At 37.6% G+C, this 24,437-nt stretch overlaps 2 protein-coding genes across 6 annotated transcripts in view; one reads left to right on the forward strand and one right to left on the reverse strand.

The window, feature by feature from the left end:
- The window catches only part of RUBCN (rubicon autophagy regulator), a 68,117-nt gene extending 60,364 nt beyond the window's left edge, over window positions 1-7,753 (reverse strand). For all 4 annotated transcript variants that reach the window (XM_019922629.3, XM_033855707.2, XM_019922627.3 and 1 more), the window contains exon 1: window positions 7,320-7,753. In XM_019922629.3, coding sequence (XP_019778188.1) covers window positions 7,320-7,417 — 98 coding nt within the window. In that variant the 5' untranslated portion in view covers window positions 7,418-7,753. The remainder of the gene's footprint in view (window positions 1-7,319) is intronic.
- A 128-nt stretch (window positions 7,754-7,881) lies between these two features.
- The window catches only part of FYTTD1 (forty-two-three domain containing 1), a 32,404-nt gene continuing 15,848 nt past the window's right edge, over window positions 7,882-24,437 (forward strand). The window contains exons 1-3 of one of the 2 annotated variants that reach the window (XM_019922631.3): window positions 7,882-8,095; window positions 12,696-12,824; window positions 21,630-21,778. In XM_019922631.3, coding sequence (XP_019778190.1) covers window positions 7,993-8,095; window positions 12,696-12,824; window positions 21,630-21,778 — 381 coding nt within the window. In that variant the 5' untranslated portion in view covers window positions 7,882-7,992. The remainder of the gene's footprint in view (window positions 8,096-12,695; window positions 12,825-21,629; window positions 21,779-24,437) is intronic. The other variant, XM_004323936.4, reaches the window with a different exon arrangement.

Consider the following 24,437-nt stretch of genomic DNA (forward strand, 5'->3'; position numbering starts at 1 on the left):
AATCCCAAATTAATGCCACATGATTTTAACATATATTTACATGAACTCAGCTGTATCAGGAAATTCTAGAATTAAAATTGTAGTAAAAGTTCTAGAAAACAGGAACTTCCTCATATGTCCAAGACTGGGTTTACACTTTTTTTTTTTCATTTTTATTTTTTTGGCCATGCTGTGTGGCTTGTGGGGATCTTAGTTTCCCGACCAGGGACTGAACCTGGGCCCTCAGCAGTGAAAGCGAGGAGTCCCAACCACTGGACCACTAGGGAATTCCCTACACTTATTTTCTTTAAAGCAGTCAGTTAATAAGCATGACAATAACCTACACTAGCCATGTGCCCACTCCCCCATCCTATCCCTCTGCTTTCCCTCACCCCAAGTAGCCATATCCTAAATCCCTTGTTTATAATTCCACTGTTTCTCTTTTAATATAGTTTCTTTGCATCTATCCATATTCCTAAAAATTATTATTTAAGTAATTTTTGTGTTCTAACTTTATTAAAAATGCTATTAAGCTGTATTTATTCTTTGAGGCCTTTTTTTGCTTAATATTACAGTAAGATTTATTTTTATTTATTTTTATTTATTTATTTTTGGCTGTGTTGGGTCTTCATCGCTGCGCATGGGCTTTCTCTAGTTGTGGCGAGCGGGGGCTACTCTTCATTGCAGTGCACAGGCTTCTCATTGCGGGGCTTCTCTTGTTGCGGAGCACAGGCTCTAGGTGAGCAGGCTTCAGTAGTTGCAGAGTGTGGGCTCAACAGTTGCGGTGTGTGGGCTGTAGACTGCAGGCTCAGTAGATGTGGCACATGGGCTTATTTGCTCCGTGGCATGTGGGATCATCCCAGACCAGGGATCAAACCCATGTCCCCTGCATTGGCAGGCGGATTTTTAACCACTGCGCCACCAGGGAAGTCCCAAGATTTATTTATATTGTGTATCACTATAATTCATTGATTTTGACTGCTATATAATAGTTCATTGTGTGAATACACCAGTTTATTCATGTTGCTTTCCACTGATGAGCATTTGGGATGTTTCCAGGTTTTTGCTATTGTAAACAGCACTGCTATGAATATTCTTTTACATGTCACCTCTTGTACATAAGCAAGGGTTTCTCCTGGGTACATACCTAGAAGTGGAATTGCCAGGTCATAGGGTTATTGTCTGTTCTAGCTTTTGTTTTGAGTGATGGGTTTGTAGGTGCACAATTTTAAAAATAACTAGGGGACTTCCCTGGTGGTCCAGTGGGTAAGACTCCACACTACCAATACAGGGGGCCTGGGTTCAATCCCCGGTCGGGGAACTAGATCCTGCATGCGTGCCACAACTAAGACCCGGAGCAGCCAAAATAAATAAATAATAAATGAATAAATATTAAAAGTTATAAAAAATTAGTTATGAAACCATAACTAATTATAATCAGTTATTTAAAATAACTAACAAATGAAAATGGGTCATGCTTGGAAAATGATGACAGTATATCATGAACCAAGGATTGTGATTAACCCAATTTTGTGCATCTGGGATCCAAATGCAAAAGGTCAAAAATGCAAGAATATGTAGCATCAGGGTTCAATAGTGTCACATAAAAGTAATGGCCTTACTTAGCAACTGCTTGCTGAATTAATATTTTAAAAGTCAAAAAATCTAAAGAACTTTATTGATCTTGATTAATCTGTTTGTTTTCAAGATTTACCAGGATGCAATTTTTATACAAATGGTAGTTGGTCCTAGAGTACCACTGGCAGAAAGCAAATTTCACTCAATAGTCATTTATTCAAATAACAGATTTTTAAAGCTCATGACACTTATTTGCCAAAAGTTTGGTTTTAAGAAATAATCTTCTTGAATATATTCAACAAATATCAATTATAGTCATGAATATTTTCTTTTTCTTATATTCACTAAAATTATTCTTAGCAGCATTTTTTAAAATATTAAAAATTTTAAAGCTAAGGGATGTCACCCACTTGCCAAGTCAAAAGCAATTTGAGCATCAAAATGAGTTAATTCATGATATGTCTACATATCTACATTCTTTTCAAAGGTAAGCATGACCCTTACACTCTGCACCCCTTTGCTTTTCAGAAGAGAATTTTTGAACATGAAATGAGTCTGTGAATTTCTACGGAAACGTATATGTATATATAAACAAGTATGCAAATAAATAAATAAATAGAAAAAGGAAGGAAGAAAGGGGGCAGGGACGTAAAGCTCTTTTCACAGTAGAATGCCAGCTTATGAATGTAGAGTAATGATAGTGTTAGAAAATCACTATTTTGTAGCCACCATCATAATAATTGATTCAGGCAAGAATCATCAATGGATGCTAAAGCTGTCAGTGAAATTTCTTCCAAAACAGAATATTTACACAGTCTCAAACCATCTCCCCAAAGATTACTTATTCATTATATATGGAGGGAAAAGTATCTTTACAATGAAGAGATCTGGCAGACATCACCTTAACCAAGTGACTAAAGATCACCAATAAGACAAAATGACATCATGTGCCTTCTGATGTTAAGTACTGAGAATGAGCCAACATCACTTATGTAGTATCCTTGACAAAAATGAATAACTCAAATCTAATCAGAGGCTGACAATAAGACAAAACCAAATTGAAGGACAAGCTATGCACCAACTGCCTTCAATCTTCAAAAATGTAGATATCATAAAAGACTAAGAAAGGCTGACAAACTTTTTATGATGAAAGGAGACAAAAGAGGACAAAGAAATGCAACATATGAAACTGGACTGGATCCTAGGTTGGAAAAAAAATTGTTACAAAGGATATTTATTAGGATAGTTGGCAAAATTTGAATATTGACTATACGTCAGAGAATAGAATTGCATCAATGTTAAATTCCTGAATTTGATCATTTTACCTTGGTTATATAAAAGGATATACTTAGAGATATATTCTATAGAATCATGATGTATGCAACTTACTCTCAGATTGTCCAACAGCATGAGGAGCCTAGAATCCTGGCTCTTCAGAGCCTTCCTAGACTACCAATCTATCTATTGCAAGTTGAGGAAATTGAAGATATATATATATATATATATATATATATATATATATATATATTTTGTGTAATTTATTGTATTTATTTATTTTTGGTTGCGATGGGTCTTCATTGCTGCATGCAGGCTTTCTCTAGTTGTGGCAAGCAGGGTCTACTTTTCATTGCGGTGCACGGGCTTCTCTTTGTGGTGGTTTCTCTTGTTGCGGAGCATGGGCTCTAGGTCAGCAGGCTGCAGTAGTTGTGGCACGTGGGCTCAGTAGTTGTGGCACACGGGCTTAGTTGCTCTGCGGCATGTGGGATCTTCCCGGACCAGGGCTCGAACCCATGTCCCCTGCATTAGCAGGTGGATTCTTAACCACTATGCCACCAGCGAAGTCTGAAGATATATTTTTTAAAAGAAACAGTCTTTACATAACTAGGGGGAAATTGTGTGATTTATGTAAATTTGTGTAGCTTTAGAAAATTCCACAATTAGTCATTCAGTGAATTGACCTAGAACCTTTGGTTGACAGGACCCCTGCCCTGCCCAGAGAAGACAAGGCCTAATAAGGAGTGGGCTAGAGGTCCAACCTCTGAGCCCAGGAAGAATTCCCCTTCAAGCTCCCCTGTCTATCCAAGCAGGTTACCTGCTAGTCAGAGAAAACTGAGGGCCAGGGACCTGGAGACTAGTAATGCCTCCAGCTATGCCTGCTATCCTGCGTGTCATGTCCTCGGCTGTAACACTGTACTGTGTAGCACAGTGTCTTGCCCAGAGTAGGGACTCAAACTCTGTTTCAATACATGAATGAATGAATCCTGAGATTAAAAGGCAGAAGACTAGAACAGCTATAAACACTTAAAACAAAAGAAAAGGGCAACATAAAAGAGAAAGAGGAAGCTGTAGCAAGGTGGCAAGAAAAGCTACCACAGCAGAAAACAGTGGCAAAGGGGGTAATGAAAAGAATTGAGCAGAAAATAGAAGAAAAACTGTACTGTACATACAAGTAGCTTAAGGGAGTTAGGTATAATGATAGTAGTCATACCTAACACATACTATAACCACATATAATACAAATTATACCTAGCTCCCTTATTATTCCACTGTAATACAAATTACATCAACATACGAATTCTAAAAATACTCTTCTGAAAAGCATAAGAGCTGATACCAAAATCAGGCACAGACATTACAAGAAAAGGAAATCACACATCAATATCACTCATGAAAAAAGAAACAATATCCTTGACAAAATATTAGCAAACCAAATCCAATAATATATAAAAAGGATAATATACCATGACCAAGTAGGTTTATCCTAGAAATGCAAGGGTGGTTCAACATTTGAAAACCAGCCAGTATAATTTACCATATTAATAAATTTAAAAAGAAAAACCATTTGGTCATCTCAGATGCAGAAAAAGCATTAGATAAAATTCAACATTCACTCATAACTAAAACTCTCAGCAAACCAGTAGAAGGGAACTTCCTCAACCTGATAAAGGGCATCAACAAAAAAATCTAACATCATACTTAATGGTGAAAGACTGAATGCTTTCCCCCTGGGGTTGCGAACTAGTCAAAGATGTCCACTTTCACCATTCCTGTTTAACATGGTACTGGAGTCCCCAGTCAGTGTAATAAGGCAAGAAAAATAATACAAGGCATACAGATTTGAAACAATTATGCTGAGTGAAACAATCCAGATACAAAAAAGAGTATATACTGTATGATTCCATTTATATAAAATTCTAAAAAATGCAAATTAATCTATAGTGACAGAAAACATCAGTGGTTGCTTACTTAGGTTGAGGTTGGGGGGAGGAATTACACAGGAGCACAGGAAAACTTTTGGGGATGATAATATTTATTATCCTGATTATGGCGGTATTTTCACAGGTATATATTTCACACCTGTATAAACTGCACACTTTAAGTATGTGTCTTTTATTGTCTGTCATTTATACCTCAATAAAGCTGAAAAAAGGGGGGGACTTAAAAGATATATCAAACTAATCAAGTTAAGGGTTAAATATATGAGTTGTGCTTACCTTTGAAGAGAATATAGATCTCTATGCACACTGTGAAAAGAGAGCTGGAACACGTTAATAGAAAAGTATGGTGTTGTTAAGGTTGCCAGATTTAGCAAATAAAAATATAAGACTCCAGTTAAATTTTACTTTCAGATAAACAACGAATAATTGTTTAGTATAAATACATCCTAAATATTGCATGTGGGGCTTCCCTGGCGGCGCAGTGGTTGAGAGTCTGCCTGCCGATGCAGGGGACACGGGTTCGTGCCCCGGTCCAGGAAGATCCCACATGCCGCGGAGCGGCTGGGCCCGTGAGCCATGGCTGCTGAGCCTGCGCATCCGGAGCCTGTGCTCCACAGCAGGAGAGGCCACAACAGTGAGAGGCCCGCATACTGCGCAAAAAAAAAAAAAAATTACATGCGATATTCTGTGGCAAAAAAAAAAAAAAAAAAATTCCTGTTTATCTGAAACCTGGGACAAAACTTATACTAAACAATTGTTCATTGTTTATCTGAAATTCATATTTAACTGGTCCTGTATTTTATCTGGCAATCCTAGATGTTGTCTGATCTACATTGTATGAAATCAAGCCTCCAGAAAGGGCAGCTGCTTGAATTCTATGTTTATTTTGACTTAGACGAAGCTGATGAATTGAAGACAAAGGCTGTCCACTCAGTGTCCAGCACAGTACCTTATTCACAGTACACGCTCAGAAAACGTTTTTTGCTTTGTAGGCTATGTGAAGATAGGGACAGCATCCATCTTGCTCACCATTTTATCCCCAGGGCCTATTACAATGCCTGGTGCTCAATGAATATAGGATTAAATGAATAGCTGCCTCTCGTGCCCCGGAAAATTGCAGGGTTGACCTTTTAACTCCAGCCCTGTAGCTGACTGGTCAACTTCTTGGACAAGCCCCAGTTCTGATTTCTTGGCTTTTCTCCCTCTTCACTGTTGCTGTGTGTCTCAGGTTGCTCTTTTGCTTTGTATTGTTTTGTGTGTGGCTGACCTATCCTTAACTCCAGTGCCTCTTGTTTTCTTGTTTTTCCCTTTGGAATCAGAGTGCTCTTAGACTCTGAGACCCTCAGCCCTTGGAGAAATCTGAAAGTCTGAAATACAACAGCTAGGATTGTTTCATGAAACCTTGGAGCATGTTCCCTCTAGAGCTAAGGAGATTTGGTATGGGGCTTCAGTTTTGGGGAGAAGACCAGGATAAAAGGGAATTTTTATAAATTGATGTGGGAAGGATTTTGCACATTTGGGATTTTTATTATCTGTCCTATACTGCCTGAAGTATAAAATGTATCCAAACTCTAAATGCATTAATTTTCTTCCATAAAATTAAGAACTTAATCCAATGTTCCTCCCTGTAGTTTGCTCCTTCAAATAAGTAGAGATTGCAGAAGTTATTTCTAGTGAGAGAAGGATAGTATGTAGAGAAATGTCTTGTGCTTAGAAGATTTTAGAACTGTAAGGAATCTTAGAAATAATTAAGTGTAATATATATTTAGTATAACTACTTCTTGTTTTGAAAATGATTATGAGGCCCAGACACTCTCCCAAGTTCACAAGGTGAATGACTGAAGTGAGTGAAACCACTCACTCAATAAAACCTAGGTCTCTCTTGTACTTCTCTACAATCCAGTTCCCTCGTTCTTAGCAGTTGGGAAAGGGGGGCAGCTGCAGAGTGGAACAGTAATAAAATCAAGCACTTTGTGCTAAGAGCATGCATGATACTCTCCTTGACATGCTGAATATTGTTCATGGGTCTTTTTGAGTCCAAAACTTCCTCCACCATTTAAGTTTCTTGTATCCCTTCATAGGTGCCTCTTCAGCTGATTCACTCTTCTCATATGGTTGTATTTTTGTCTTGGGGAAAAAAATAAAGTATAGGCTATTGTGGGTTTGAGATACTTTAGGTCACTAGTTCGTTTCTATGCAAAGAGAAATTTTAGGAAGTGCAGAGGGGGAAGGTGGCAGAGATTTCTAAATGAACAGAATACCTGCCCCTAATTTTTTCTTAGATGCAAATGTCTTAGTTTAAGCTGCTATGAGGATAATATAACCTAAATGCTTCCACACAAGCGCAGTTATCTGGAGCAGAAGGAGGTCAGAAAGAGAGAATATCAGGTTTTGTTAACAGGAAAAAAAAGTTACTATGCAGGAATTCATCAAATATTAATAAGTTTTCCCATAGGGATGATTAGAAAGAAAATGAATCCCCTTATCAATTCCCAACGCAAGTGAATTAGAGAAAAATGCAGCCAAATAAGCAGAGGTACTTACCGCTCTCCCGAGGGAAGGTGATGTCTTAATAAGGTACCGTGCAAAATGTTTTGAGAGCGCCGGCTGAGAAGTGGTACAGATACGGGAAACGTTAACATTTACTTTTATTAGTATGCTGACGCAAGAAGTATCAGTGCAGCCTCTGCTTTGCGTCCGGACGTGTCGCTCCGCGTGCTGGCGATGAAGAGGGGAGCTGGGGCGCAGATTCTGCAGTCCACGCTCGCAGCCTCTGGGGCTGCGCTGCAGTGGGGTGTGAAATGTTCGTGTGTACCAAAGCTTAGGGGGCCTTTCTGGAGCAGGAGGGACTCGAAGGGCACGGAGGAACATGATCTCATTTAAGGCATGTGATTCTGAGGTGTTCAGGGTCCAGCATAATTTGGGCGGAAAGGCTAACTGCTAAAACAGCAGCCCCTCGAGAGCGGCCAGAGCAGCGGGTGCAATGTTTCCTCCGGTCCGGCAAGAGGCGCTAGGGGCGAGTCCGGGGCCTGGGGCCACTCTCGCCAGCCGCTCGTCTCTTGGTTCCTCCCCCAGCCCTCCGCCGCGGGTGGGAGAGGACGCAGCCAGCACGCGTGCGCGCTCCGTCGGTGCGGCTAGTCTGCGTGCGTGAGTGGGAGGTGGCAGGCCTCAGCCCCTGGCCTTCTTCGCTGACTGTTCCAGCGCGACGTTTCCAGCTATGAACCGGTTTGGTACCCGGTTAATGGGAGCCACCGCGACACCGCCGCCGCCGCCGAAAGCCCGCAGCAATGAAAACCTGGACAAAATTGATATGTCTTTGGGTGAGGAGCCGAGTCGCACCGAGTTGGAGTGGGAGGAGGTGTGGGTGGAACCAAGTACCGCGGTTTGTGGGGGAAGGGGCGGTTGGCCGCAGTTGTCGATGGAGTTTTCTTACGGGTGGGCGGAACCAAGTGGGGGCCGGTAGGGACGGGGGGAGCGCTTTCTGGAGTCAGGATCGAGCCCGAGGGCCTCGGGCGTCTCCTCGGCGGGGCTGTGTCTGAGGGGACGGGGGGCGCTTCGGGCCGGGAGGTTGGGAAGGCAGAGGAGTGCGGATCCTGTTTCCGCAGCCCCCCAAAGGGTAGCCACTGCTCGCGGGTGACCCCGGCTCTTTGTGAGGAAAACTCCGCGGGTTTCACCTCAGGCTTGTGCGCGGTGGGCGTTATCGTGGGGCGAGGGCGAGGGTCGGACGGAGCCGTCCTTTCTGAGGAAGCTCTTTGAGAGCCCGGCGGGTTCGGTTAAATCCGTGGTTCCCGAGAAGGGCTGGTTGGGCGTTTTATGCGCCCGGGCCTGCGCCTGGCGCCGCACAGAAGCGTCAAGACGCCCCGAGAGTTGGCCGTTTCTGACGGGCTCCAGACGGCCGGGCCACCGCGGGGCCGGGGCGCTTGACAGAAAGAAAAGATAGTTAGGAAGGACTTCGTGGGATGGTGGTGTATTAGGCGGTGCCTAGAAAAGCACAGTCTCCTCATCGAGTCCTTCAAGCCAGCAAATTAGAGAAAAACGAAGCGAAAACCGAAGGAGGGTTTGATGGGAAGCCAAGTAAAGCATAGGATCTAAAAGAGTGGGGTGGTTTGGTGACGATTAGGTAAAAAGCAGGGAGATTGGCGATTCAATTAAAAATTCAGACCTAACACCACTGAGGGACTAGTCTCTGTTTGGCTTGGTTGGTTTAAAAGTAATTCCGTTTTTGTCGGGATTCAGGTTTTGGTATTAAATGTGGTTAGCTCTGCCTCAGGCCTACAATTTTTCGGATATTTGAAAAGTACCCGACTAGGGGATACAGAGGTGTAACTTTTCCGAGGACGATATTTTTCTTTTTTGTTGTGGTTTTTCTGCAAAGTTCGTAGTCAAAAGTCAAGACCTCTTGGTTTCTGTGTTTGTCTTAAGTTAGAACCCAAGATGTGAATTAAGCAAATCATCAGAAATCATAGGTTTGGCCTCAAGTCTTGCCTACTACTGCTAGTCAGTAGTGACCTCTAAAGAAATGAGAAATGAGAAATCTTTTGAATTAAAGCCAAGAAAAAATATAATAATGAATATTTATTGAGTGCTTACTACTTGCCAAGCACTGGACTAAGCATTTTATATGTGTTAAATTATCCCGATAATAACCCTATGAGGTACTTACTCCTAATGATAATGAGCATGCATGGAATCCTGAATCCCAGACTGTCTCAGTTCAAATCCTGCTTCAGACACTTATTAGCCATTTGATCTTGGGCAAATTGCTTCTCAGTGCCTCATCTGTAAAAAGGTGAGATATTACGTCAGAGGGTTGCTGTAAGTATTAAATAAGTCAATAAGCAAATGTAAACTGCTCAGAACAGTACCTGGTACACAGTAAGCACCATATTTACATATATACACACACAGACTGTATAAGCCGTTGTTGTTATTCCCATTTTACAAAACCTGAGGCATAGAGAAATTAAGTAACTTGCCCACAGTCATACAGCAAGTAAGTGATGGAGTCAGGATTTCAGTCTGGTTCTAGAGCACCAAGCTCTAGATGTAGGAAGTGTTAACCATGTAGTGTCATAAGCATTACATTTCTTAAGTTTCTAAGATTTTGTATGTATTTTGTTCAGTGATTAGGATGTTCAAATGAAGAAAACTGAGGGATAATTCTCTTTGAAGATAGAAGTGAAGTGCAGCGGATAGCTAAAAGAGATTGGTCTCTCTTCTCCCTTAAGAACATACAGCATTCTGTCAGGTGCCCTTTTTTTTTTAGGTGCTTTGTTTTGTTTTAGTGAGAATTTTACAGAGATGTGATGAAGAGAGAGGTATTTTAAGCAATTATTATGCTTTGTGAATATCCCATTTTATCCAGTGTGCATAGGTTGTAGAATCTAATTTTTTGTTTTGTTTTTAATTGTGACTCTATCAGGTTTATGTGAATATTCATATGGAATTATCTACCAAGGTTACCAATAGCTGGCCTCATTGTGGCTCAATTTCTTAATTTAAAAAAAAGAAATTTCTTTCTTTCTTTCTTTGGCTGTGCCAGGTCTTAGTTGTGGCACACGGGGTCTTCGTTGCTGTGTGCCAGATCTTTAGTTGCAGCATGCGGGGATCCTTTAGTTGCGGCATGCGGGCTCTTAGTTGCAGCGTGAGGGATCTAGTTCCCTGACCAAGGATGGAGCCTGGGTTCCCTGCCTTGGGAACACAGAGTCTTAACCGCTGGACCACCAGGGAAGTCCCTCAGTATCTTAGTTTGAAAATGGGTATTATAATAGTTATTTCATAGAATTATTGTGAGAATTGAATGAATACATGTTTTCAGAACAATCCTATTAGTACTCAGTTACTACTATTACTGTTATTGTTATCACGTGTATACCCCTAGTTTTTTATAAAAGTAGCTCATAGTGGATTTTTTTTTTTATTTCTGATGCCTACCTACCCTGTCTACTCCTTGATTAGGAGAAAGCCATTATCTTCTTTTAGATTGGAAGAATCCTCTCTGTCATGGTAGCTCCTTTTAACTTGAGGATTTAGATAATAAAATGTTTAAATAGAAAACATAATATTATGTTTGATATGCTTTTCTACTTTTAATTTTTAGTTATGTTTATACTCTATAATGCTCTGTTTTTAAATCAGCCTGGTTAGTCAAAATTATACTCTGCCTTTTTTTATTTTGTGGTTCCCCAGACCAAGTTCATTTTTTGGGGGTACTCTAATGGCTCTGAGATCTCAGACTTCTGGTGAAGAATAAGTAGCACCCTGTTAGAGGAAAGTAGTGTTTTGAAAGTGGTGTCTAACTATTCCCTTTCTGCTTACTGAGAATTTAACATGTTCATGGCTCTGATATTTGTGAAATCTTTGTATTTTGTAAAAAACTGTTCTTGAGTGTCTTTGATGAACTTTTTTGTAGCTGAATGATGGATCTCAAGATAACAAACTACTTTGAAGGGATTTGAATTATTTTCTATGAATATTTAAATGTCGTTTAGAGTCTTAAAGATTAGAGATTGGTGCACCTCAACGAAGAGTAGCCCCCACTTGCAGCAACTAGAAAAAGCCCACAAGCAGCAACGAAGACCCACTGCAGACATAAATAAATAAATAAATAAATTTTTTAAAAGATTAGAGATTAGTGAGGTAGAGTAGTAATATATAAGAAAGGATCCCTGTAATCTATATTTCCTTCTTTGACTTCAGAAAAGACTAGTTATATTGATATAGTTGTTAGATTATTTGTATTTAGAGTAGTTTGGAAAAAAAAACAACTGAGGTTAGTTTTGTTAATTTTATTAAGAAGTTGTTGATGTTCAATTTATTTGGTTTACTGTATTTTCAGTCAGCAAAATTAATATTGGAGTTGGAACTTTGGAGAAAGTGTTTGGATATTCTTAAATGAGTATTTTTTGTCTTCTAGTAATCTCCTTTAAACAGATGTAAATAGGGATCTGGAGTACATTTAGTTTTCTGATCTTGACATTGTTCTGTTGTGGTATTAGAGCAATGTGATGTTTGTGAATTACCTTGGGACAGTCTGGAAGTGTTTTGGGAAATAATAAGACTTAGAACAGTGTAGAGGGAATTCCCTGGTGGTCCAGTGGTTAGGACTCCACGCTTCCACTGCAGAGGGCATGGGTTTGATCCCTGGTCATCGGGGAACTAAGATCCTACAATCCTGCGTGCCGTGCAGCACGGCCAAAAAAAGGGAGAGAGAGAGAGAGAACAGTGTAGAAAGAAAATTAAGGTAACCCTGAATTGCTTTGCTAAATGAGCAAAGAACCAACAGTATTTTCTTTTTGTACTATACCTTTATTATGGTACTTGTTTAATTTTTTGTTTACTATTTACATGACTGTTTCCACCATTAATTTTAAACTTACTGAGAATAGGGATCATATTTTACTTTTGTTTGTTTCTGTTACAGCACAGCCTACCACATATATTCACTGCACATAGTATATACTCAATAAATATTTGCTGAATTTAGGTGAACTTAGAAATTTAGTCTTTGAATGATTTATTTTTTGACTGCCAATGGTTTTATTGAAAGGTGGTCATCTTTAAAAACTGGAGACTTCTGTGATTATGGAAAGTAAGTATGAGTAATTTTTGTAAACAGGTTTTTGCTCATTTATATTTATTAGGGAAAGAAATACTATGAATAACAGAAATCTTCATTAGTTGGTAGCTCTGCTTTGGGCTATTGACTTCAACTTTTCCTACAAAACCATTGTTCATTGCTCCAAATATATTGGCTGATTTGAGCTTTTATGTTCATATCATTATTATCCACTTATCAAAGTGCTTTCAAAGTAGAAAAGAAGTTAGGGACATAGGAAATCTTATCAACTAGAAAATGAGACTGAGTAATTGAGTCATTACGTTAAAATGAAGGTAATCATCACATTTCGTCTATCACAGATGATATCATCAAATTGAATCGAAAGGAAGGAAAGAAACAGAATTTCCCAAGACTAAATAGAAGACTCCAGCAAAGTGGTGCCCGGCAATTCAGGATGAGAGTAAGATGGGGAATTCAACAGAACTCTGGTAAGTTTTGCAAGTAAGCTTTAATAAAGAGCCGTTATTTGTGGGTTCATAGTATACTACCTTTGATACATACTTAAAGCGTGGAGGAAGTATATCAGTACCCTTTGTGATGTGTATTTTTCCTTCTCTCAGAGTTTTGTTTAATCTTACAATCTGGTAAAAATTCAGGTTTCCTTAAATAGGTGATAACACTATTTCTTAAAAACATTAAGTCATTTTAAAGTAACCTCAGTATATAAAGTCTTTATTATATTTAGGACTATAATAAAGGATCTTACATATCATGAAGTCTTAATCTCCTTCACAGTTAGAGTTTTGTCTGATGGATGACTATGTAACTCCAGCTTAAATATATTCAGTGAAAGAGCATACCACCTCACAACATAACTTATTCCATTATTGGAGACAGCACTGTTTACTGGAAAATTCTCTTAATTTGAATTAAATCATGCCTTCCTGTTAATTCTATAGAGTTATAGGAAACAGGTTTCTGTATGAAAACCTTTTATAAATATGTGGAGACTACTATTCTGCATAGAAAATGACCTCTAGATTATTTATCTTATCATCCAGGACCTTTAGGATTTGTTAAATCCTCCAGAGGTAACACAGAATTGAATGGTTTAGATATGGTCTAATGATCTTGGAACTCTACATATACAGTTATTTTTGGTAATCTGGAAGGTTATTTATTTATAACATTTTGTTCCAAAATAGACTTAACGCAGTAACTGAATACTATTAATTATATGTGACTCATTAACTTTTTTAGCAGTTACATCAGCATTTAATTAATTAATTAATTAATTTTTTTTTTTGCGGTACGCGGGCCTCTCACTGTTGTGGCCTCTCTTGTTGCGGAGCGCAGGCTCCGGACGTGCAGGCTCAGCGGCCATGGTTTACGGGCCTAGCCGCTCCGCGGCATGTGGGATCTTCCCGGACTGGGGCACGAACCCATGTCCCCTGCATCAGCAGGTGGACTCTCAACCACTGCGCCACCAGGGAAGCCCACATCAGCATTTTAGAATAAACATTTGTTCAGATTTTTTAAACTCTAGATCTTTTTTACACATGTGAAAAAATGTTTGATAAACTAATTCCTAAGTTGATTTTTATCCTATATGTTAAAAACCATAGAAAATAATCTCCAATAGGTTGAACATAATTAATCCTATGTTTAACAGCTAATATACCAACATATCCTTAACATATGCCTGTAACTAAGATTAGACCCTGCAGAAGAATTTATTCTTCCCTAGTAATTCCTGGGATAGCTGAACCCAAGTAAGTAAATCTTGTAATAGGTATTTAGCTATAGAAAATTAATATTTAATTCCAGTGATTTATATTTAAAGGTTTCTTATAAATGTTACTCAACATACCATATTTTATATATGATTTGTTTTAAAATAATTTCAGAGTTCATAGAAGCCAGAAATATATTTATTTATGCTAATCGTTTGTTAAATACCTGATAAATGCTCTGAACTGACCAGGTTGTCAGGGTATGTAAAGATGCACTCTTTTATTTCAAGGAATTTCTAGTAACAGAGATAAGGTAGAAAACATAGAGTTAAGACATATCATAAGAGAAATTCTGATTGTACTACAGGATTTTAGGTAGGGATTTTGTCCTAAGAAAATTAGTGGTGATTTAATGGATAAGGTGAAATAGGATCTGATTCATGAAGGATCAGAAAAGCTTTCCTTTTACAGGAGTTATAATCTGAGCCTTGAGTTAAAGGATACCCAGTGGCAGCTTAGGATTTTCTAAGATTGAAATTGCGCTTGTATGTTCTCCACTTACATGTGTCAGGGCCTAAAATAGAACAGCTGCTGCTGTCACTGAATGTTCAGAGAGGTATGGGATTTTCTTAAGCTCTAATTGGTTTGTAAAAGTTAAGATTTCCACGTTATAATGTCAGTGAGGATGTTAGCTTGAGGTAAGGGAATAAGTAGCACAGAGAGCCCTTAGCAAGTACTCAATATTTATTTATTTATTTATTTTAAAATTATTTATTTATTTATTTGGCTGCACCGGTTCTTAGTTGCGGCCCGCAGGATCTTCTTTGCCATGTGCAGGATCTTTAGTCGTGGCATGCGGGCTTGTACTTGTGGCATGCAAGATCTAGTTTCCCTGACCAGGAGTCGAATCCGGGCCCCCTGCATTGGGAGTGTAGAACTTTAACTGCTGGACCACCAGAGGAGTCCCTCAATAATTTATTTTTGACGGCTGAACAGACAAGTGAATAAAGTCTGCCTAATTCTGTACCTGAAATATAATTTAGTCATTCAATACATACTTGTACAAACAACCTAAATGTCTTTCAGGGATGGAATACTATACAACAGCAGTTCTCAAAGTCCAGAGATCCTGGGGAATCCCCAAGACTCAAGGGGTTCACATGGTCAAAACTATTTCTATAATACTAAGACATTGTGTTTTCAGTCTTATTCTCTCATAAATGTACAGTGGACTTTCCAAAGTCTACATGACATGTGATAAATAAAACATATTGGAAGCAGAAGCAGAAATGCGAATCTAGCTATCTCCTATTAAGCCACACACTAAAGAGATTTGCAAAAATGCAAATCAATGCTACTCTTCCTATTAGATATTTTTGTTTGTTTAGGAATACAGTAATTATTTTTCATTAAAAATGTTATTTGCCCTACATGTTGTGAGTTTATTGTTGTTTTAATAAAATAACAAATAGTTTTTAAATGTCTTAGTTTTCATTTGTAGTGTGGTAAATAGCAGTAAACATAAACCCTATATATCAGAAATACCAGAAACAAAAACTCTTTGGGGTCCTCAATAATTTTTAAGAGTATAAAGAGGTCCTGAGACCAAAAAGTTTGAGGATGCTATTTCTTTTAGAGGTAGAGGAGACAGAGAAATAGTTGTATGCTTCTTTAAAAGGAGCCAGTAATATGATTGCATACACTCTGTGATATGATATTTCCCAGAAAATCCCTCAAACCTTCGTGTAAGTGATCAGACTACAGAAATTATTTAGGCAGCTTGATGTGTGTGTGAAAGAAATTCATGAAGGGATTGGGCTAACGATTCAAAGGAAAGATGAAAATTCATGTGTCTAGTTTTAGTTGTTCTCAACATTGGTTGCATCTGTGGAGCTTTATAAATTAGACTGATGCTCTGGCTGCACTCCATTGCTACTGAACCAGAATCTGCAGAAGTAGGGCCTGGGTTTGTTTGGTTTTTTTTTTCTTTTAAGCTCCATATGTCCTTCTCATACATGGCTAGTAGTGTTAAACTGCTGCTCTGGTGGAGCTGAAAATGTGAAAGGACCTTCATAGAGGTAGTAGTTGAAGTAATGAGAATGAAGGTACTCTAGAAAGACGAGAACTTTCTAAAGGGGCTGATTGGATGAAAACCAAGAAAAGACTATTGCATGAAACATGACAGTGGCAGCGTGAAAAATACAACCATTGCTAAAACTGAGATAGAGCTAGTGAAGTTTGTTCAAAGATAGAAAAGGAGGAAGGAGGAAGGGATGATCTAGGCTTGTTAGAAGGTAGAGGATAAGAAGCCACTGGAAGGAAAGAAAGAAAAGATGGTAGAACAGGGCTTCCCTGGTGGCGCAGTGGTTGAGAGTCTGCCTGCCGATGCAGGGGACATGGGTTCGTGCCCCGGTGCAGGAAGATCCCACATGCCGCGGAGTGGCTGGGCCCGTGAGCCATGGCCGCTGAGCCTGCGCGTCCGGAGCCTGTGCTCCGCGATGGGAGAGACCACAACAGTGAGAGGCCCGCGTACCGCAAAAAAAAAAAAAAAAAAAAGATGGTAGAACGGGTGATGAGTATGGGAACAATGACTATAACAGTCAGAAATAGAAGGCACCCAGGAATAGAATTCTATCCCATACTTGTCTCCTTTTATTCTTGTTTTTTTTTTAAATTTTATTGAAGTATAGTTGGTTTACAAGGCTGTGTTAATTGCTTCTGTACAGCAAAGTGACTCAGTTATAGATGGATAAATTCTTTTTCATATTCTTTCCATTATGGTTTATTATAGGATATTGAATATAGTTCCCTGTGCCATACAGTAGGACCTTGTTGTTTATCCATCCTATATATATACTAGTTTGTATCTGCTAATCCCAAACTCCCAATCCTTCCCTCTCCCTCCCCTTTTATTCTTGTTAATGAGATTTTCTCATGAGTCTTTTTCGTCTACGCCTCAAACTTTGGTATAATAATGGACTCCTCCTCTCTTTAAACTTTCTCTTTGTTCTACTAATTCATTCATTCTTTTGGAATACGTTCAAATTTCTTTGCTCCTTTCCCAGTCCCTTATCATGTTGTGTTTGAGTGTTGCGATAGCATCTGAAATGGTTTCACTGCCTTCTCTCTCTTTCTTCCATTCAGTATAACATACTGCTTCTAGACTGTTATAATCTGATCATGAATTCAGCGAGCCCCCCCTCAGTTCCCTTTCAAGTATAGTCTTTTTTTTTTATCTTTATTGGCATATAATTGGTTTACAATGGTGTGTTAGTTTCTGCTTTATAACAAAGTGAATCAGCTATGCATATACATATATCCCCATATCTCTTCCCTCTTGCATCTCCCTCCCTCACACACTCCCTATCCCACCCCTCTAGGTGATCACAAAGCACCAAGCTGATCCTCCTGTGCTATGCGGCTGCTTCCCACTAGCTATCGGTTTTACATTTGGTAGTGTATATATGTCCATGCCACTCTCTCACTTTGTCCCAGCTTAACCTTCCCCCTCCCCGTGACCTCAAGTCCATTCTCTAGTAGGTCTGCTTCTTTATTCCCATCCTGCCCCTAGGTTCTTCATGACCATTTTTTTTAGATTCCATATATATGTGTTAGCATACAGTATTTGTTTTCTTCTTTCTGACTTACTTCACTCTGTATGACAGACTCTAGGTCCATCCACCTCACTACAAATAACTCAGTTTCTTTTTATGGCTGAGTAATATTCCATTGTATATATGTGCCATATCTTCTTTATCCATTCATCTGTCGATGGACATTTAGGTTTCTTCTATGTCCTGGCTATTGTAAATAGAGCTGCAGTGAACATTTTGGTACATGACTCTTTTTGAATTATGGTTTTCTCAGAGTATATGCCCAGTAGTGGGATTGCTGGATCGTATGGTAGTTCTATTTTTAGTTTTTTAAGGAACCTTCATACTGTTCTCCATAGTGGCTGTATCAATTTACATTCCCACCAACAGTGCAAGAGGGTTCCCTTTTCTCCACACCCTCTCCAGCATTTACTGTTTGTAGATTTTTTGATGATGGCGATTCTGACTGGTGTGAGGTGATACCTCATTGTAGTTTTGCATTCACTTCTTATCCTTTTCTCTAGACTGTCTCTCAAATCACTGTGGTTGCCCATGTCTTTGTACTTGTCACTTTATGCCTCTCTCCCTATTCACATCTTGCCTGTTTTGTAATACCTAGCTCAGAGCCTGCTTTTTCTGTCATAGCTGTGTTTTTCTCTTTGGAAATGTACCATAGATTATATTCTACCTTTTATTATTCTTTAATTTTTATATATAACAGTTTGGAAAATGCTCAATTTTTTGAGCCACAGACTTGCACTTAGATCATGGCTCTGCCATTTTCTAACTGTGCCCTCTGGGTAGTCACTGTTCTTCGCCTCACTTTGCTCACTTGCAAACTTGAGATGTTAGCGTCAATTTCATCAAGTGCTCATTTAAATTAAGGTACTCAGAACAGTGCCCAGCACAGTGGTAGCTGCTTCATTATTTAATACAAATAAAAATAGCAAGTAGTTGTAGATTTAATTTGAATATACAGGTTTCCCCAACATGCTTAATCTTTGTTTGGTTGCAATTCTAGAAGGGAATCACACATAGAACAGCAATAATTTGATCCTAATATTTAATTTTATTGCTTTTTTGCTTTATTGCTTTTTTGCTGATTATAAAAGTAATAAAATCAGCACCTTTAGTACTGCGGCAGAGCACCCAAAAAGGGAACAAATCTACAAGAACTCCTTACCACACTGAGTTGCCGTGCTGGTGGAATTCGCTGGGAAGTGATCTATAGGGGTAATGCAGCTTTAATTCACTGGAGGATGAGCAGGGCCAGAATTAGAGTGATGCCTAGGACTAGATCTAGATAGATACTGAGGGCCTAATATTTAAGGTGTCACTCATTCTCAGATTTTATGCCCTAGGCGCCTCTCTTGCCTCACCATAGTCTCAGCTTTCAGGGGAGGGCTAATGAGTACCACTGGGTGTCCTATGCCACAGGAGCAAGCCTTGAGGTGCACACTGGAACTTAGAAGAAAAGCTCCTTCTTCTTCTAGAGTCCCTCCAGTGCCCTCTGCTGACAAAGCTTAACATCGTGCCAGCTGGTAAGAGATGTTCCAGTAACAGAAGTGGGACAGTAAAGAGTGAATTGAGAGCTGAAAGGCAATAAATTGGTAAATGGTTCAACCATCATAACATAACAGGTTTTTCTAACTGTCTAGTTGAATTCTGGTCTCAAAGTAGGTACACCATAAAAAAGCATTATGGAATTAGATAAATTCGACAGTGACATATACATGATTATGGCTTAAGAGATTCATCACACACAGTCCTGAGAAATCCTACAGTAAACTATTTTAACTTTGTTTAGTTTGACTATGAAACAGGTTGGTAGACCTGTTACCACATTGCAGGTGTATAGTATTATACAGGATTCCATTCTAAAGACATTCCCCCCCAAATTAGAATTAAGATAAGCATGCCCAATATCACAATTGTTACTTAGCATAGTTCTCTGGAATTTCTGGCCATTGCATTAAGAAGTAAAAGAATTTGAGGTATAATTATTGGAAGGAAGAAGGTAGTCTCATTTGTGGGTAATATGATTGTCACTCAGAAATCCCAAGAAAATAATTTGAAAGACTATTAGAACTAATAAGTGAATTCAGTGGAATGGCTGATTAAAAGCTATTAATTAAAACCTCAGTAGCTTTCTGTAATCCCAGGAATGACAATATGAAGATTATTAATAGATAAGGGATCTTTTTTTGTGATTGACAACAAAGGTATAAAATACCTAGTAATAAGCTTAACAAGAAATGTGCAGGACCTATGGGAGGAAAAGCTTGAAACTTTACTGAGCCAATTTAGTGACAGAAGAAGACTTGAATAAGTGGAAAGATGTAACGTGTTCCTGAATATTGTAAAATGTCGATTCTTGATAAATTAATTATAAATTTAAAGTAATTCTTCTATCAAAGCATCAAAGGAAATTAGAACTTGACCCTAGAAAACTGGTTTATGAACATGATAGTTTGTGAGTGGAAGAATACAGATAGTCAGAAAACCCATGGAAAGTGTTCATTATTACTAGTAAACTACCAAATACAAGTTGTTTTTTTTAATCTCAAACGCTAAATGATAAAGATTAAAAAGAATAATATTTAAAGTTGTCAATGATACGGAAAAAGTGGCACCCTTATGTTCCTGGGAATATAAATAAATATAGTTATTCTGGAGGGGATTTTTTACAATATGAATCAAAATCCTTTAGAATTTGCTTTACTCTTTGATACAGCATTTTGATCTTTGGAAATTTATATATTGAGGAAATATCATGGATGTGTATAAAAATGTTATCTGTAGTGTTATTGCAATGTTATTTATAATAGTGTAACATTAGAAGTAACTAAAATGATTAGTATGAATATTAAAGACATAGGATTAATATTCACAATACAGTGTTAATGTAGACTACAAAGTAGTATATGGAGTAGTGAAATGTGGTTGCTGGAAGATTGACTCAGTCCATTTTCTGGGCACATGGTACTACAGAATTGTGAATTACCTCATGTGATAGTCTTTTGAGTTGCTTAAAGACAGTTGAAACTAAAAGTGTTAATTTGAGATGTATGTATACAAGTAAAAGACTAGAAAAATATAAAATGTTAGTAGTTGTTGTCTCTAAGTGGTGGGCTAATGGTGGTGGCTTTTATATTCTTATTTGTACTTTATATGTTTTTAAGATTTCTGTACTGAGCACGTTTACTTTTTCATAATTAGAAAATAAGTATTTAAATAGGTAAGATACATAATGGAAAAGCAAAGTCAGTAATATCATATGCCGCAGAGATTAAAATATATATCCATTGGAGTTTACTGCAGACTTTAGCAAAAGCAGTTTGAATATAATAAGACTGAAAACAAAGAAGCCAGATTGCAACATCGTAAGAAAATAGGAGATGAGATAGTGATTCCACTCTGGATCAGTGCCATCCAACAAATAAAATATGAGCCACATATTAATAATATATTTTATTTAACCCAGTACATCTAAAATATCATTCTAACATATGATTAATATAAAATTATTAATGAAATATTATACATTCTTTTGTTACATCTCAATTCAGACTAGTCATATTTCAAGTACTCAATAACCACATGTGGTTAGTGGCTACCATGCTGCACAGGGAAAGTTGAGACTGTTCTGTTTGTTGAGAAAGTAATGCCAAAGAGAGGATAGCTGGGGGGAAATGTGAGAATCCTCTAGTCCTTTGCAGTCCATTACAGCAGCAGAACCCTTTCCAATAGCTTATTGCCTCTTTAAAAGTGAAATATTTTATGTAATTTTAAAGAAGTTATATAAATAGTAATATAATAATAATATAAGAAATATTATATGAATAATAATAAATGAAAAAAACTCTCATATCCTCCACCCTACTTAAGAAATAGAATATCCTGTGACCTGTGTGTCACTCAGTTGCAGTCTTAGATTGATTTTTTTTTTTTTCCTCCTCTCCTCCAGGTTTTGGTAAGAATAGTCTGAGCCGTAGAGGAAGAGTGATGCCTGGAAAGAGACGTCCTTATGGAGTTATCACTGGCCTTGCAGCTAGGAAAGCAACTGGAATTCGAAAAGGAATTAGTCCTATGAATCGACCACCTCTAAGTGACAAGGTAGGATGATGGCTAATCCTGAGTCAGAAACTCTTTTCCTTACAAATGAGTCTGTATTCAAAACAGAAACAGACTCAACAGACATAGAAAACAAACTTACAGTTACCAAAGGGGATGGGGAGGGGGGAGGGATAAATTAGGAGTATGGGATTGACAGATACAAATTACTATACGTAAAATAGATAAGCAACAAGGATTTACTGTATTATCACAGGGAACTATATTCAGCATCTTATAATAACCTATAATGGAAAATAATCTGAAATATATATATATTTATGACTGAATCACTTTGCTCTACACCTGAAACGAACACAATATGTAAATCAACCATACTTCAATTAAAAAAAGAGAAAGAAACCCTTTTCCTTTATTCGTACTAATATTTCTGTGAATGAGCTTGAGAGAGCATTTTATTTGAATATTTTGGGTTTTTTTAATATAGTACTTTGGGGCTTATATAAAAAATTCAATAATTAAATAATAATTATTGTCATTCATGAAGAATACCTAAATTTCCACATTCTCAAATATAAGTTTTTTTAGAGGTTCTTGCCTTTCCCTGTGTGTGTGTGTGTGAAGTTTTTAACGGGATAGTGTGTGTCTGCAGTTTTTAACAGGTTATTGACGTATAATTTTATACTATAAAATTCATTTGTTTTAAGTGTACAATTCAGTGAATTTTAGAAAATTTATAGAGTTGAACAATCATCACAATAATTAATTTTAGAACATTTCTATCACTCTAAAAAGAAATCTCAAGTCCATTCACAGTCATACCCTGTGATATGCCCCAGGCAACCACTAATCTACTTGCTGTAGATATTTTATAAATTTGCCTTTCTGGCATATTTCATATACAGGCATACCTTGTTTTATTGTACTTCACTTTATTGTGCTTCACAGATACTGCGTCTTTTTACAAATTGAAGATTTTTGGCAACCCTGCACTGAGCAAGTCTGTTGGTGCCGTTGTTCCAACAGCATTTGCTCACTTTGTGTCTCTGTGTCACATTTTGGTAATTCTCGCAATATTTCAAACTCTTTCATCATTATATTTGTTATGGTGATCAGTGATCTTTGATGGTACTATTGCAAAAAGATCACAACTCGCTGAAGTCTGAGATGATGCGTAGCATTTTTAGCAATAAAGCATTTTTAGATTAAGGTATGTACGTTGTTTTTTTAGGCATAATGCTGTGGCACATTTAATAGACTACAGTATAGCATAAGTATAAATTTTTATATATAGTGGGAAACCAAAAATTCATGTGACTCACTTTATTGTGATATTTGCTTTATTGCAGTGGTCTGGAACCAAATCCCCAGTAACTCCGAGGTATGCCTGTAAATGGAATCATACAATAGTATGTAGGCTGGCATTTAGCCATAATACTTTTGAGGTTCATCATGTTGTAGCATGTCTCAGTACTTCATCTCTTTTTATTAGTGAATAATATTTCATTGTATGAATATTTTGTTTACCCATTCACCAGTTGATGGACAACATTTTGGTTTTTTCCACTTTTTTGGGTATTGTGAATATGTTGCTGTGAACATTGCCTGTAAGTCTGTATGGACACAGGTTTTCATTTCTCTTGGGTGGATACCTATCTCCCCTAGTTGATACTTTTAATTAGAGTTACAATTATTTACCCACCATAAATTAACTACTTTTCAAATCTTAACTGAATTTTTAATTACATCTCAATGAGTAATTTTTGAATTGGCTGTATAAAGCATTACTTAAAATAGTTTCACAAATGGTTTTTCTTTAACTTCTTATGTTTAGTAAGTCTGAGCCACCAAGGAATTTAATGTTCCACCCTGCTGTTTTTTAACCCCTTTTGTTTCTCTGATTATGAAAGTAATACATATTTTAATACAAAAATTCAGGACATTCATTTCTTAAATTGTCTTAAGTATCTGTATTCTGGTTAACCACAACTGTCTTCACCCCTTAACTTTTCAATTCTGCTATCACCAGCAGCTATTCTCTAAAACTTTATTACAGAACTTGCTCCAGTAAAAATTTTAAGTTACCACATGTGGTAGTCTTTTGAGTTGTTTAAAAATAGTGAAAATTGAAAGAGAATGTGCTGAATTGTGAGATCCTTTTATTTAAAGTTTGAATGATTTTGGAAAAGGTATGGTTTGAAATTTGCTGTTTCTTAAGAACCTTTCTCTCAACCTGAATACAGATTAATGTCTCAACAGAATCGACTGTGGTACTTGTGAAGCAGATCATTTTCTAGCAGTTTAGAAAATTTTTTTTTACATATAAGTAACTTAAACCATCCTCTTCTAGTCATTAAACAAATTACCTAAGTAAGTTAATTGTCCTTGAATTGCTGCATATACTTAGAAATTTTATACCATAAAAAAAGTCCTGACCACAATTAGACTTTTTGTTACTTTTTCTCTTCCTTTCCACAGTTTATATGAATTAGTGAGATTTTATTTCAATAAAAATGTACATTTTCTTACCTATGAAGTGAATTACTAAGTGGGAAAGATAGCATACTCATTTACATTACTAGTAATTACTGAGAGAGCAAATGGCTATGCCTGGAGGGGAATGGTTGTCTCTAAGAATGAATTTTCTTTTGTTTAGAGAAAGTCAGCTTAAAATATCTGCCAAGTAAAAGTTTGTAAGGGA

Source organism: Tursiops truncatus, chromosome 4, assembly GCF_011762595.2.
Source record: "Tursiops truncatus isolate mTurTru1 chromosome 4, mTurTru1.mat.Y, whole genome shotgun sequence".
Classification (NCBI taxonomy): Eukaryota; Metazoa; Chordata; class Mammalia; order Artiodactyla; family Delphinidae; genus Tursiops; species Tursiops truncatus.